The sequence below is a fragment of the Acinonyx jubatus genome, chromosome D4, assembly GCF_027475565.1.
Source record: "Acinonyx jubatus isolate Ajub_Pintada_27869175 chromosome D4, VMU_Ajub_asm_v1.0, whole genome shotgun sequence".
In the NCBI taxonomy this organism is placed as follows: Eukaryota; Metazoa; Chordata; class Mammalia; order Carnivora; family Felidae; genus Acinonyx; species Acinonyx jubatus.
Window position 1 is genome coordinate 87043424 of NC_069391.1, and position 15290 is coordinate 87058713.

Sequence of the window (15290 nt, forward strand, 5' to 3'; positions counted from 1 at the left end):
ATTTGTAAATTATGTTTGGGATTTAAATGTTTTTTATTGAAAACAAAAATCCCAGAACTGAAAAAGTAACTCATTTCTGATGATCAGCTTTTACTAATTTTCTTAGTATTTGGTTAAAGAAAATTTTCCAGTAAATTAAGAATTTAAAAAATAATGAAAAGCAGATGGACATTGTTAAATAAGTTGGAAAATACAAATTACAGGAAAAGAATACATATGTGTATTACTGGTAATTAGGAAATACACTGATGACATGTTTATGTTAGGCATTATTTAAGTGCTTTGTAAAAATTGTTTGACATTTTTTGATGCATTTAACAGATGTCTTAAAATATGTCAGATTATGTCACTCCTCTGCTCAGAACCCTTCAGTAGGTTTAGATAATTAGGACAAAACCTGCCGAAGACAACTAGAAAAGCTGGAGGAAAAATACTTTTAAATGTGCCTGAGACTGTAAAGATTGATCGGGTGACGGAGGCATAGGCCCAGTGAGCTAAGCCTGGTGTTTGAGGCTATGGTGAGCGTGAACAGCAGGGCTGTGTGTGGTGATGTGGATGGGTCTCACAGACGCGCTGAGTGAAAGCAGCTAGGCACAAAGGAATGTGTGCTATGATTTTATTTCATGTAAAATTAAAGGAAAATAAAAACATAGGCCATTCTAAATTAGAGTTTGTATGGATGCATGTTCTTAAATAGTATTGGTCTAAAGAAAAAGAAGGAAGGGATTACCATTTAAGTCTGGATACCGGTTACTTTTGTAGTAGTGTGTGAGGGGATATTGATTGGGAGGGTCACTGCTGGATTTTTGGATACTGGTAATTCTTGGCCTGACTGCTAGCTAACTCCACAAGTGTTTACTTTATGATATTATGGAGATGCACAAGTTTGGTTTTGTGTATTCTTCTCTAATATAATTGAGTAATTATAATGGAAAAGTTAAAAAAAATTTAAAGACCCCCCCCCAGTGACTCCCCATATATAAGGGAGAAAAAACCCAAAAAGTTTTTGTAGTGGCTTTCAAAGCCCTATAAATCTGGTCTCCTTTTACACCTGTTACCTCGTCTGTTACTTCTCCTTACCCCATTCTACTCCATCTGCTTAGGCTTGTTTCATGTTCTTTGAATATGCCAGAAATGCCACTATGATAGGGCCTTTGGACCTGGTATATGTCTCCTTCAGTACTTTCCTCAAAATGTACCTTCATGGGAAAAACTGTTTAATATTCTATCCTTTTCCTATACTCCCTGTAATTGCTTCACTGTTTTTTTCTATAGCATTTACCAACCTCCAATATACTATACAATTTTTTTAACTTGACAGCTTCCTGACATGTAAGGCAGGGATACAGACAAGGGTTTTGGTGTATTTGAATACCGGTCATATCCTTAGCACCTAGAGCAGTGCTTGGTGAAGAGTGCTGGAAAATATTTGTTAGAGAAATCAGTGAATTAATTTCAGTCTGAGTGGTGGTCTGCAGAAATAATGCTCAGTGCTATCTTTACACTTCTTTTTTGTCATCTAAAATAGTTTGTAGTTTTATTATTAAAATTGAAAAATAAAATTCCTATGAAAAAGAAAGCACATAATGCCGTGTTTAAATAGTGGATTATATAGCTCATTTGGGAATTAAATAAAATTTCTAGTGTTCTGTTTTACACAGAGCTATAATTATATTGGGTTTTCTAATGTTTACTGTTGGGATCATCCAGAAATGAGTGCTATATTGTAGTGTGCTGGGTTTTTTTGTGCTTACTAAACTAATAGTCACGATGACCTTAGCCTTAGAATTTATACTCTAAGACATCCTTGATTTGACAAATAAAAACAGACAATGGAGCTGGATCTATTGTTTCTATATTCAAAGTAAATAAAATAGCATTTAAGCTTAATAATTTATTCATTAATTGAATGCTTAACTTGTTGAATGCTAGCCATTGTATTAAGTAATTTACGTAGATGTATGTTCTCATTTAATCCTCAAAACACTCTAGGAGATAAGTAACTTACAGATGAGAAAACTGAGGCTTGGAAAGGTCAGATAATCGTCTCAGCAAGTGAACAGTAGACCTGAGATGTTGGGTCAGACTGCCAGGTACCACGCTGTTAGCCATACCAGGTGATGTGCCATACTGTAAAGCAAAGGGATAATAGAGAATAGTGGGCACTGGAAAATCACTAATTCCTTCTAAAGCTTAGACCAAATAAATTTACTCTTTGCCCCCAAGGGAGAAGTTAAACACTGTGTGCTGCGTGGTGAGGATGATAGTAGGGGGCAAGTTAGACTCAGTTTCTGCTGTAAGAGGTTTACTTTCTAACAGGAAAGTCATCTTCTTTTAGTTTGGGTTTGCAGATTGTCCATTTTTTAGTGTTTTATGAGTAGATAAGCTAGCACTGGGCTGAGATCAAATGGGAATATTTATTGAACTATTGAATGAAGTTGATACTTTAAGGGAGAAAATTCAGATGGTAGTCCTGATGGGATATTTTCCTGTGAAACCAGATCAAGCCAAGCCTTATGGAACTGTATGTTTCCTGAAGGAGAGTTATACTGATTACAGTATATTTGGACAGCACTTTTAAAACCTTCATTATTTTTCTTTATTACAGCAGCTCCATGGAGTTTGGCCACAAGATGTTGTTGACGGAACTTGTGTAGCAGTAAATAACAAGTACCGACTCATGGCGTTTGGTTGTGCAAGGTAATTGATAGAGTCCTCTTCATTTTAAGAGTTGTTGGCAAAAATAATGGGTCTTTAAATTTTTTTTAATATGTATTTTGAAGCATAAAATGTTCTGCATGCACTTGTAAACCTTGTCATGCCTATCATAGTTTAGGAATCAGCTGTAATATAAAATCTGGAGGTATTTTATTAGATTGAAGTAAACAAATCTAAAGAGCAGATTTCAGATATTGAATGTTTTAATTTGTAAAGATGAGCTTTTCTCCAGTGGTAGGAAATTGAGTTATAAGTTAAAAAGATTAAATCAGCCAAAATTTAATTTTGTTCTTGATTGTTTAAAAGAGGATCAAGAAGATATTTTTCTTTTTTTGAAATAATCCTTTCTTTTTAAGACATCAGTGTTGATGTTGCCTTTGAATTTGTGGATGTGACTTAGTTAATGAGCACATTTACAGCTCATACCTGATATCTGTTTCTTGTTTTAATTCCAATAATGTAGGTTTTAGACGTAAAATTAAATACAGATTATTCATTCAACAAGTGTCTGTGTGTCTCCCATGCACGAGGCACAATTCTAAGCACTCGAGATATGTTGGAAAACACTAAGGTACCTGACTTTCTCAAACTTATATTTTAGCTCAAGTAAAAAGCTTATATTAGACATTTAATAAGTAATACTTTACAATATGTGTAGTGCTTTTTTAGCCTTTTTTTTAAACTTCAAATTGAAGTTTAGTGGGTCTGTAGAACATACATCTAGTATTGTCTCTAGCTACATCAAGTTGAGTATCACAGTATTTTTCTTAAGTGTAAATAATACACATTATAAATCATCACCTTCTTTACACTCTCAATCTGTAAAGTGGTGAGTTCTCAACACTGCTTCTCATTGAAGAGATAAATATAGAATAAAAGAAATTTAGCTTAGTTTAAGAAGGAAGAGTACTCTTTTTTTTTCTCCATATTCATGGATTTGATTTGGTCACATTTTGTTTAGAATTTTTAAATCTGTTTATTAGTACATTTTGCCTGTAATTTTTCCTTTCCTTTCCTGATTAACCAAGGTTATGCTTATGTTATAAAACAAGTTGAGGACTTGTTCCCCTCTTTCTCTGTTTATCTTTGAATGTTTGGTTGAATTTGTCAATGAAGCTGTTTGAGCCTACAATTTTTTTTGTGGGAATTTTTTGGATTACTGATTTAATCCAGTTTTAAAAGTAGATTTAAGAAGGTTTAGATTTTCTACGTATTCCTGTCACTTTGGCAAGTTCTGTTTTTCTGGGAATTGGTTTCGTTCATATCCCTGTCAAACTTACTGGCTTAAGGTTCATAATAACCTTTTTTACATATTGTAAAATAAAAACACACTTGTAGGAGAGTGCATAATCCAGACATTCAGTTTTGCAAATATAATTGTAATGCAAACACCCATCTGTTCACAACTGGGTCAAGAAATAGTTTTGCAAGGTGGGAAGTCCCACCCTGTGACTTCCTAAATCATAACTCCCATCTCCTCCCCAACACACTTAAAGGTAGCCAGTTTTTTGTCTTTCGTGATGATCATTTCCTTAGGCTTTATAGCTTCCCACCCATGCATGCGTTCACAAAGAGCGTAATTTAGTTTTACCTGGTTTTGAACTTTATAGGAATAGAATCATATTCTATGTGTTGGGTCTTGCTTCTTTCAGTCAGCTTTGTGAAATTCATCCATGCTGTTTGCCAGTGGCTGAAATCATTTTTGATTGATTTATAGTGTTCTAGTGTATGAATGTATCCTAATTTATCTGATTTGCTGTTAAATGGACATTTACATTGTTTCTTGGTTTCCAAAAAAGAGAGGACATTTTCTTATATAAACTCAATTATTTTTGTCGTGAGAAAATTAGTGAGAATTTATAATTTAAAATTAATGATAAATCCCAGATAAGAACTAATACTCAGTTCATCTTCAAATTAACCCATTTGTCACCAGAATTTCTTCTGTGGCTCCTTATTTTCACCAGAGTCAATCAGTATTTAGTTATTATTTCCCTTTAGTCGCCTTTTGCCTGTAACAACCCACACACTGTTTTTATGTTCATGACGTTAACTTTTTTAAGAGTCCAGGCTGGTTGTTTATAGAATGTCCTATATTCTAAATGTGTCTCATTGTTTCCTCATAATGGTATTCATTTAGTTCCTTTAAACCTATAATGCCTGAAACTTTGAAGCCAGTGCTGTCAGATGATAAGAGGGCTGGCGCATCAGCACGGACGGGGTGGTGGCTAGCATGCCTCCGTATTGGCCACAGTCAGGGCTAGCGCTGGTGGCTCTGCCGCGGCCCGGTGTTAGGATCCACGAGAGGATCCCCTCACCAGGGTCGTGGAGGTGGAATCTCAGCCTTCAGCCTTCCAGTCATCTTACTTTTCCATCAGTTGGGAGAGTACCAGCTTCTATCTCTCTCTCTCTCTCTCTCTCTCTCTCTCTCCCTCCCTCCCTCCCTCCCTCCCTCCCTCCCTCCCTCCCTCCCTTCCTTCCTTCCTTCCTTCCTTTTTTTTGGTGTGATCATGGGTTGGGGTTGAAAGTTTTGTGATTGTAGCTGTGTGACGTAATAGTGGCTTCTAGCTCTGACCCTCCAGTTCTAACACTAGTCCAGGACTGAACACTAAACTGTAGCTGGTATCCTTTAAGTTGTGTAAGAAGCTAACGTTTAGGATGTCAGTTTGCAGGGGATCAGTCTTACAGCCTTACTCTTACCTTTATGTTTAAAGGTTTGACTAGATGCTGGTTAAACATTGTCATATGTAATGTCGTGTACTTACCGTGGCACCATGGAGCAGTAACGTTAAGTTGTCCCAGTATTAATGGTACTAAATTTGGTCACTTGTGTTAAGAGCCGTATCTCTATTATAGAGGTATCGTTTTTGTTTGGAGGTCAGTGAGTAGTGTCTTACACATGAAAAAAAATCTCTCTCTTATAATGGTTTAATGATAAATGGAAATAAAAATAATTTAAACAATAGAGGCTTTATAGAATACATAAAAAGGTCAATTGTCATTCTGTAAGTGTTGGCTTAACACCAGTTTCTTGTAGAAATATTTGGACTCTGCTCACTGACTTGTTAGAGCTCAGCAACCCAAAGTTACCACATGATAGTTTCAGATGCAAAGTAAAAAGAAGTAAACACCTGCTAGCTACCTAATGCTATCTTTCACCAAAGCGTCTAATTGGGCAGGTAGTCTGGAAAGATACCTATTTACAGACATTTGACTTCTGACTAAGATGGAATAACAGATCAGATTTTCTCTCCCATATGGAGGGAAAAATGGACAAAAATATGAAACATTATGGCAGTATGAATTTGAGACATCGAGCACCAGTGGAAACTGATCCCTGAAAGATGAGAAACAAGTAAGAAAACTCTATAAATGCCTCAGCTTTAATTGCTTTCATTTCCAGGCTGCAGCCTGAGGCCAAGACAGATCCTGGCAGATTCCCTGAGTTGAATTATGAGGAAGTGAGAATCTGGAGAGACTGGAGCAGCTAAGACTCAGGACAGACAGGCACAGGTGACAGAGTGGCACAAAGAGGGAACTCCAGAGAGCTGGAGAGGGTCTCTTTTGAGTATTAAATATGGAAAATAGAAAAAAGATCCACATCAGACATTGCTGAAGTAAATAATAATAAACGTAAAAACACAGCAAGAGAAATGATCCAATGAAACAGAAAAAGAGATTTAAAAACACAGCATCAGGGGTGACTGGGTGGCTCAGTCGGTTTGGGGTCTGACGTTGGCTCAGGTCATGACCTCATGGTTTGTGAGTTCGAGCCCCTCATCGGGCTCTGTGCTGACAGCTCAGAGCCTGGAGCCTGCTTCAGATTCTGTGTCTCCCTCTCTCTCTCTGCCCCTCCCCACTCATGCTCTGTCTCAAAAGTAAACATTAAAAAAAAAAAACAAAAAGACACAGCATCAATGAGCTGTGGGTAACTCCAAGCGACCTTTTGCAGCAGGTATTTTGTTTCGTCCCAGTCCTAATCCTTGGGAAGAGTTGACCTGGCTGGATATGGATCAGAACCGCTGTGGAGACCATCTGACTTGTACCACAAAAGAGCACGCATAAGTGCCAGAACATTCTGGCAGTCACGTACCTGTATCGTCCTAATTTGTGCAAAAGCAGCCTTAGATTTAACAGTATTTTAAAACCAACATTTGTGTTAAATTTTTGATCTGAAAATAGTTGCATAAGCAAAAATGGTATTGTTTTATGATGATTATAGGTCAGTCTTGAAATGTAGCTTAGAAATAATATACAAAGTTTTAGCTTTGGTTTCTGGCCCTTCATAAATTTGATCCTTGTAAAGATTTCATAAATGAAATCATTATGTATACCATGTACATAAAAGAACATACATCGTGTGTGTAGATACAAAAATGATATAGTATATAAAAATAATAAAATAAAAATCTGTATAAATTGCTGTCAGCATGAGGAATAGCACATTTCGAGGACCGGTAGGTCCCGTTTCTTCCTCTTGTTTAATTCCCCCTTCTCTACCAGTAGAGTGTGTGTGTCCATTAACTTTTTGTTGCATTTTTACCACAGATGTGTGTACTGTGTTTTGAATGTTTTTCACTGTATAGAAGCAGAATTATACCAACACGTATGTGTCAGCTATGTATTTCAACGCACGTCAGTGCTGTGTGCTATACTCTTCTATGAGAATACTCCAGTGTATGCTTCTTTTCTCTTGCTGGACATTCAGACTGTTTCCATTTCTTTGCCTTTATACACAATGCTGTCATGAACATTGAGCATGCCTCTTGATAACATGGACAAGGATATTTCTGGGCTATGTTTAGAGGGAAAATTTACCGGGTTACAAATACACATTTGTTCAGATTTATGAGACTGCAAATTATTTACAAAATGGTTTTAGTCTAGTTTACACTCTTACCAGCAGAACATAATCATTCCATAGTAATGCTTTCTATATTTGTATTTATCTTTTTTCATTAAAAGCTTGCTTATTTTTCACAGTGGTTCTGTACAGGTTTATACAATAGATAACACCACTGGAGCTATGCTGCTGTCTCATAAACTAGAGCTAACAGCAAAACAATATCCCGGTGAGTCCTTTTTATTTTCCTTCTTATTTTTAATTTTTAACGTACAGGTAATGGTATGTGTAGCGATTGCAGATTTAAATAATGCATGCTATCGTTCAGATAGTGTTCAACCGTATAACAGTTTCTGTGTGGCCCAGGGACTTCCGTTTAGCTAGGGAGGCTCCTAAGGGTACTTTACCCTGTGTAATCCTTCTCTGGACTTTGCTCTAGTCTCTTACCTGATTTCATTGCCTTTGTTGTTTTATGCCTTCCAATTCAATGTATTCATTCAGTAGATACCGATTGAATACCCACTGTAGGCCAGACAGTGTTCTAAATGGTAGATACACTGCAGTAAATAAAACAGTCTCTTTCTGAACCCCTTGTGGAGCCTGTAGGGTTAAGTCTAAAGTCTTTGTCATTGGAAATACTTTGGACTGAACCTAACAGAAAACCCAACTTACTGTGGCTTAAATAAGATTTATTTTCTCTAATAGGAAGAAATCCAAAGTTTAGCTGCTTCTGGCCTTCATCTGGCCTTTCCTCCGTGGTCGCATGCAGCTTCTGAGCTCCTGACATTACTGCTGCATTTGATTCAAGGAGAAAGGAGGAAACGGCATATTTGTTTTTTGATCAGGAAAGCGAAAGCTTTCTTAGGAGCATTTTCCTCTCCTACCTGCTCCAGCTATCTTCTCTTCACATCTAATTGGCTATAATTAGGGGTGCCCGGGTAGCTCAGTCGGTTAAGCATCCCACTTCTGCTCAGGTTATGGTCTCAGTTTGTGGGTTTAAGCCCCACATCAGGCTCTGTGCTGACAGCTCAGAGCCTGGAGCCTGCTTCAGATTCTATGTCTCCCTCTCTGCCTGCCCCTCCCCGGCTTACACTCAGTCTCTCTCTCTCTCTCTCTCAAAAATAAATAAACATTAAAAAAGTTTTTGTTTAATCGGCTGTAATTATGTCACATTAGCTACCTTAGGATTTTCCAAGCCTTTAGGCAGAAGTGGACAATGGAGAGCTTGAGTATGGAAACAGATATTTGATTAACTCCTCATCAGTATCTACCCCATATGTGGCATGTAAGGTCTTCTGCCAAATACTTCTGGCATTATTTCTTGGTTTCCTCTGCCCTTGGTGTCTCCATAATTTTACCACAGTAACTCTATGTTAAAAGAAATACCAAAAGTTCTGTTTATAAAGTCGTAGGTCTAAACCCTAGTAGCATTTGCAAAAAATAATACTCATAAATAGAAAGAAAAATAGTATTTTATTGTTACTCTTCAACACTGTTTTTGGGGTGTCTGGGTGGTTCATTCAGTTAAATATCCGACTCTTGATTTTGTCCTAGGTCTTGATCTCACGGTTCATGAAATTGAGCCCCTCGTCGGGCTCTGCACTGACAACATGGAGCCTGCTTGGGATTCTCTCTCACTCCCTCTCTCTCTGCCTCCCCCACTTGTGTGTGCATGCTTGCTCTCGCTCGTCCTTGCTCTCTCTCTCAAAAATAAATCTTAAAAAATCATTGATTTTTACTAATAGGATGTCTGTGCCTATTGGACACTATACAGTTTCTCAAACCTTGGAATGAGATCGGGTATGTTCACCCATAATTCCTGTTCCACATTGATTTTCACGTGACACTTTTTCTGCAGCAACTCCTAAAAAGCCGTCGTCACAAAGATGTAACATCATCAAAGTAAATGTGGCACAATCTAATGTTGCAGCTGTGAACTACCTGGATCTAATAGTTCACATCATGTACAACAGATCCTATGTCTAGCATTGTATTTTCTCTGGAAGATGATCTCATGTAACCCCCTGTGAGTTTTCTCTGAGTACTCAGAGCAGTGCTCTGGAGTACTGGGGTACCCTGCCCATAGGCTCGGAACTGCAGGCTTCCACTTTACCAAACTACCTACAGATTCTTGAGAGTCAGTCAGCCTTTGTCTCATATTGTTCTCTGTACCTGAAATGTCCCATATTTCTCTATGGAGGGAATATATTGGTCTTTCAAGATACAGCTCAAGTGAAATTTCTTTCTGAACTAGATAGAATACGATTCCCTCTTGTGCCCCGATATAGTTTGCATATCACATCTTGTTATTGATAATGCTTTATTGAACTTATTAGTGTATGGGTCTTTGTTTCTACTAGGCTCAGTGTAGAAGTGTAGGATATATCTGTCTCTTTGCACCACCCTAGTTCAGTTTATTGAGAGGCACATAGTTAACAAATGTGATGAACAAAGCAATATGTTTTGAAGCCAGTCTCCTTTGCAGGATTGTATTTAACAGGCAGTAGAATCTCATGACTACATGTCTCGTGATTTGATACTGTGCTCCCATTAGTAATTGGGAGCCTTTTTCCAAACTGTGTTCTGTTCCTCTCCCAGATTTAGATATGCTCCCATGTTAAGAGTAATTGTTATATAACTGTACAAACTTCTCTGATGTTTGGATCAGAAAAAAAAAATGTCAAAAAAAATTGAGGTACCCATCTAAATGTAATCTAATAATAAAAATCTGATTAGCCTCAAGGAGGAAGCTAAGGTATCTGATGTCAAAATCTCAGGAAACATTAAAATATGTAACTGTTAATGTTGACTTAGTGCTACCCACATGTATATTCAATATTTTTGCCCATCATTTCTTACAAGATCTCATACCTTCAATTTGAGACCATTTTCTGTCTGTAGTACATCCTTTGGAATTTCCTTAAAAACTTCGCGATGATAAACCCAATTTTTTCTTTTGCCTGAAAATGTATGGTTTAATTTGTTAGGCAGTTTTGGATTGACAGTTACTGTGTCTATGTACATTAAAGTTCGAGTACCATTTGGTTTCACTGTTGCTACTAAGAAGTCTCTGGTCCAGTTGTAGTTCCTTTTTAGGAGATTGGCTTTTTTCCCTGTAGATACTTTTAAGATTTTCTCTTTGTCTCTGAGGTGGTTTCACTGTGATTGGGAAGGTGAAGAATTTTCTAAATTTTTTCATTTTTTTAAAAAATCTTGCTTGAGATTCAGGCGTGCTGGATCTGAGGATTCAACTGTTCTGGAAACCACTATCTGTGTAAATATTGCCTCTTTAATCTCTATTTCTGGAAATTTAATCAGACTTACATTGCACTTTTTTTTTTTAACATGTTTCTTAACCTGCCTTTTAATATTTTTCATTTCTTTTTTTGTTTCTCTGGATTGTATTCTAGAAAAATTTTCCATGCCTATCTTTGAGTACAGTAATTCTCTTTTCATTTATGCTTAATAGTCTACTTAATGTGTCTACTTTAAATGTTGTCTTTTTTATTTCCAGAGGGTTTACTTAGCTCTTTTCTAATCTGTATGCATTCTGCCCCTAGTTTCAGTGTTCTCTTATTTCTTTAGATAGTAAAAAAAAAAATGGTTTTTGTATTCTTTGTTAATCTCAGTATCTGAAACCTTTCTGAGTTTGTTTCTACTGCCTTAGTTCTTTGGGCTCTTATTAGTTTGTTTATATATTTTAGGATTTTTGATAGCTGGTTAATTTTCTTCAAACCTAATTGTTTGAATCCTTTGCGACCTAAATTGAACTTGAGTTTTTGCAGAGAGGATTTGTATGTGTTCATGGCCGATTACCTGGGAGGACATCAGTCTGGAACCCTTAGCATTATATTCTCTGTTTGAAATTTTTCTGGACCCATTCAAGTTGCACAAATTATACATCAGAGGACTGACTTGTGATTGCAGATTCTCAGAGGAAGAATCTTTATTTTCCGCTCATGGACAAACGTGAAAGTGTCCCTTGCTGTTTCTTTACCTTCCACATGGTAGCTGCTCTTTCTTCCTTGTACTGGGAATGTCGCCCCTGCGGCCCCTCCCATCATGTAGATATCTTCTCTTAGATGCCCTGCCTTGGCCAGGCTCTAAGCTTTATCTCCTGTTCCCCCCCATATGCTTTGAGTCATCAGAAGTGGAAGTCAGGGTCTTTTGGGTTTGGCGGAAAAATTCAGGGCAAAATAACTTGATACGCTCACCTCCCAGTATTTTCAGTTGTTTTGAGGTGTTTGTTTAATTTTGTAGTTGTTTCAGTGTGGAGAGTCATTTAAGGTGTCTAATTTGCTATACTGTCAGAAATAGAAATTTGCTCTGTAACTTGTTATCTTTCTTATCAGATAGCCTTTAAAGGCTTGAATGTATTTTTTCTCTAAAGACAGATTTACAACCTGCAAGAGCAGGGTGATGTGTATTTTGATTGTGGCTTCTGGCCCTTTTACCTCTGTAGCCTTTTTATCCATACTTAAGTTTTCCTGCCCAGTAGCTTCCAGCCACGTGTGACTGTTTTTATTAAAAAATTAAAATTTGGGGCACCTGGGTGGCTCAGTCAGTTGAGTGTCTGACTTGGGCTCAGGTCATGATCTTGGAGTTTGTGAGTTTCAGCCCCTCATCGGGCTCCCTGCTGTCAGTGCAGAGCCTGCTTCGGATCCTCTGTTTGTCTCTCTCTCTCTCTCTCTCTCTCTCTGCCCCTCCCCCTCTTACATCCTCTCTCTCTCTTTCTCAAAAATAAATATTTTTAAAAATCTTGAAAAAAATTAATGTAAAAATTTAAAAAAATCTATTTCTTCAGTTGCATTGTCACATTTAAACGTTCAGTAGCCACCTGTAGCAAGAGGCTACATGCTAGACCAAGAAAATACAAACATTTCCATCACTGCAGGAAGTGCTCCTGCCTGCTTCCGTAGGACAACACTGTATTGAGTTCTTCGATTTTTGTTTTCTCAGGTGCTTTTAATGCAGTCTCTCCCATTGGTTACCTACAGCCTTGAATTAAATAACCTTAGGCTATCAACCTGCTTAAGTAAGACTTTGGGAGACTGGACCCTCCTGCATCTTGAGCAGAGACCAGCTTCCTTGTTTCCTTCCGGCTCCAGTGGCTGACGTTCACAAGCTATAGCTTCAGGGGTCAGTTCTGACTCTCAGACTGATGCTGGCCTCTGACCCCTTCTTTGTCTTTCTATAGGATGGGAACCCCAACCCTCTCATCATTGCTGGTCTCATTCCATCCTTCTCTGTATTTTCAACCTTTCTCCCCGCCCTGCTTCTGACCCTTTCCTCTTACCCCAGGTACTAACCAGTCTCTTGTTAGGGTTTCTCTTTTCTTTTGGCTTCTGCGGCTGACTCTTTTTTGGAAGTTTAACTCTGTAACAGAATGTCTCTGGATTACTTTCTTAATATTTCTCTCAATATGCAGATGATCATGATCTATGTTCATTGTAGGTTACCAGCTAGATAAATTTCCTGTAATCCTGCCACCTGAAGATTAGGCAGCCACCATTAATGTATTGTTCTAGGTCTCTGCAGCTAGATTTTAGTATTTGTATGATTAATATGTGTATAATGCTTGGAAAATAGGTATGCCTATTATATGCATATGTGTATATATTTTATGTGGGGTAATAGGAATACTGTTCATAACCTGTCCTTTTCAGTCAACATTAACATCCTTTTATGATTGTAAATACTCATATTTTTTCTCTTGCACATGGAATTGCTTTCATTTAGTAAACTTCAGTTTGATTCTTCTTGGTTTGGTTTTAAACTTCTCCCCTGTTGTAAAGTATACTAATAAGATGTTTCTCCTGTATATTCCCATTTATTTTTCATCTGCACAAGCAACATGGTTATTCATTATGGTGGGGATTGCTAATGTGAGGATTCAAATACAGGCAGAATGGCATCCTCTATGTTAACCAAGCCTCTTCTCTATAGGCTAAAATCTGTATGCCCCGCCCCCCCCCCCCCCCCCCGCCCCGGTAGCAGATCTACCCTGTTTTATAGCAAAAATGCGTTAATGCTGCAAATGAAAAGAATTTTAATTTTAAAATGATACTATAGCTGGTTTTGGATTGCTGATGGGAAATACTAGCATGTTTCATTTAACTACAGTAAGGAAACTTGGACTTTACTGCGCAGTGAAATTATATATTGGATTGAAAGAACAATTATTAGTTAAAAGAAGATATCAACACCTGGAGTACTCAAGCCGGAATTTACCTACCTAATCCTAATATAAGATTAAACCTCAATTTATTTTAACTTGGATCCCTCTGATACTGCTAGTGGATCATGAAGATAGTGGTACAGCGTTATTTTACATCTTAAAACACCTTATACTTTGCAGGGTACTTTGACCTTCAGTTTTGAATTGTTCAAGGGAAATAACTGCCTCCGTTTTACAGGAACTGAATTGCCCAAAGCCAAAGACTTGTAAAACTACACAGTTGTAGTTATTCAAGCTAATAGTGGCCCCAGACGGCTCTCCCCTCTTTTAAAGTATGTGGCGCTTAAGTTTGTTCTGCTTGGATCAGGTCAAGGCTACTGGCCTTACTTATTTTAAGTGATCTTAAATGAGTAGGATTTGTCTCATTATTTGAAACAGACATGTCTTTCTGTTCATTTCAACTTGGAAAAATTACTGAGTGTTTCTGAAGGAATCTTTCATTTTTAACTTTTCACAATTTCTTAACAGATATTTGGAACAAAACAGGAGCTGTTAAATTGGTCAGATGGTCTCCTGACAATAGTGTTGTAATAGTGACCTGGGAAAATGGAGGCCTGTCTTTATGGAGTGTGTTTGGAGCCCAGCTGATTTGTACACTTGGAGGAGACTTTGCGTGAGTCAAAGACAAGTTTTAGATAAAGCGACTCCAGAAGATACACACACACAGAAATGTTGTGTCACGCAGCTACCTTTCTTCCATATTTGACTCTTAACCCCAAAACAGTATGTAAGGTTCAGAATTAATTTGTCAGAACGTACTGATTGTCTAAACATCCATTCTTTTAAAACTCGTTCATTCAGTAAAAATGCATTTGTTTGTTGAACCCCTGTTGTGTATGTGATAGCATGTTGGGTTCCAGGATAAATCCGTTCTAGTTTTGCCTTCAGGTATCTAATGATCCTCTAAGAGCAGCAAGCCATGGACATAAGTAACTAGTAGGAAATGGAAAATCACTATCCTTTTGGGTTGATGTAGGTTAACCCAGTGGGTTATCTCTGCCCGCACCATATGATACTTTTTGAACCCTAGTCCTGACAAAATGAATACACCTTCACAAATTGCCTGACCCTGTCATGAAGCTATTCAGGACCTGAAAGATTGTGTCCCGGTGATATACCTTGGTGTATTAACCAGCACTCTAATATTTCGCGCATTATTATGTATTTCTATTTTAAAGGAACAAAATACAAAATACATTTTAGTTTTAAAAAAACTAAAGCCAAATATTATATGTAATAGAAGATTCTTTTTGAGTTTCTGTTCTGTTTCAGTTATAGGTCTGATGGTACCAAAAAAGATCCCCTTAAGATCAACTCTATGGTGAGTACTGTCTATAAAATATTACTGTAGTGTGAAAAACTTGGATTTTTCTAATTCCTTTTTTTCCCTCCTCTTGGCCTTATAAAATTACAAAGCTGTTCTAATCTCAGCAGGCTCTTCTTGGACAGTTCTTACTTTGTAAAAGTATTTTTTAAAATCAGGCTGCCCGA

General features: G+C 37.4%; 1 protein-coding gene across 4 annotated transcripts in view; it reads left to right on the plus strand.

The window, feature by feature from the left end:
• RIC1 (RIC1 homolog, RAB6A GEF complex partner 1) overlaps positions 1-15290 on the plus strand; it is a 142424-nt gene that overhangs the window by 94421 nt on the left and 32713 nt on the right. For all 4 annotated transcript variants that reach the window (XR_003414596.2, XM_027041162.2, XM_027041163.2 and 1 more), the window contains 4 exons: positions 2609-2700; positions 7702-7790; positions 14268-14412; positions 15072-15120. Coding sequence is in view for 3 of the 4 variants with exons in the window: in XM_027041162.2 (XP_026896963.1) it covers positions 2609-2700; positions 7702-7790; positions 14268-14412; positions 15072-15120 (375 nt within the window). In the remaining variant the exon portion in view is untranslated. The remainder of the gene's footprint in view (positions 1-2608; positions 2701-7701; positions 7791-14267; positions 14413-15071; positions 15121-15290) is intronic.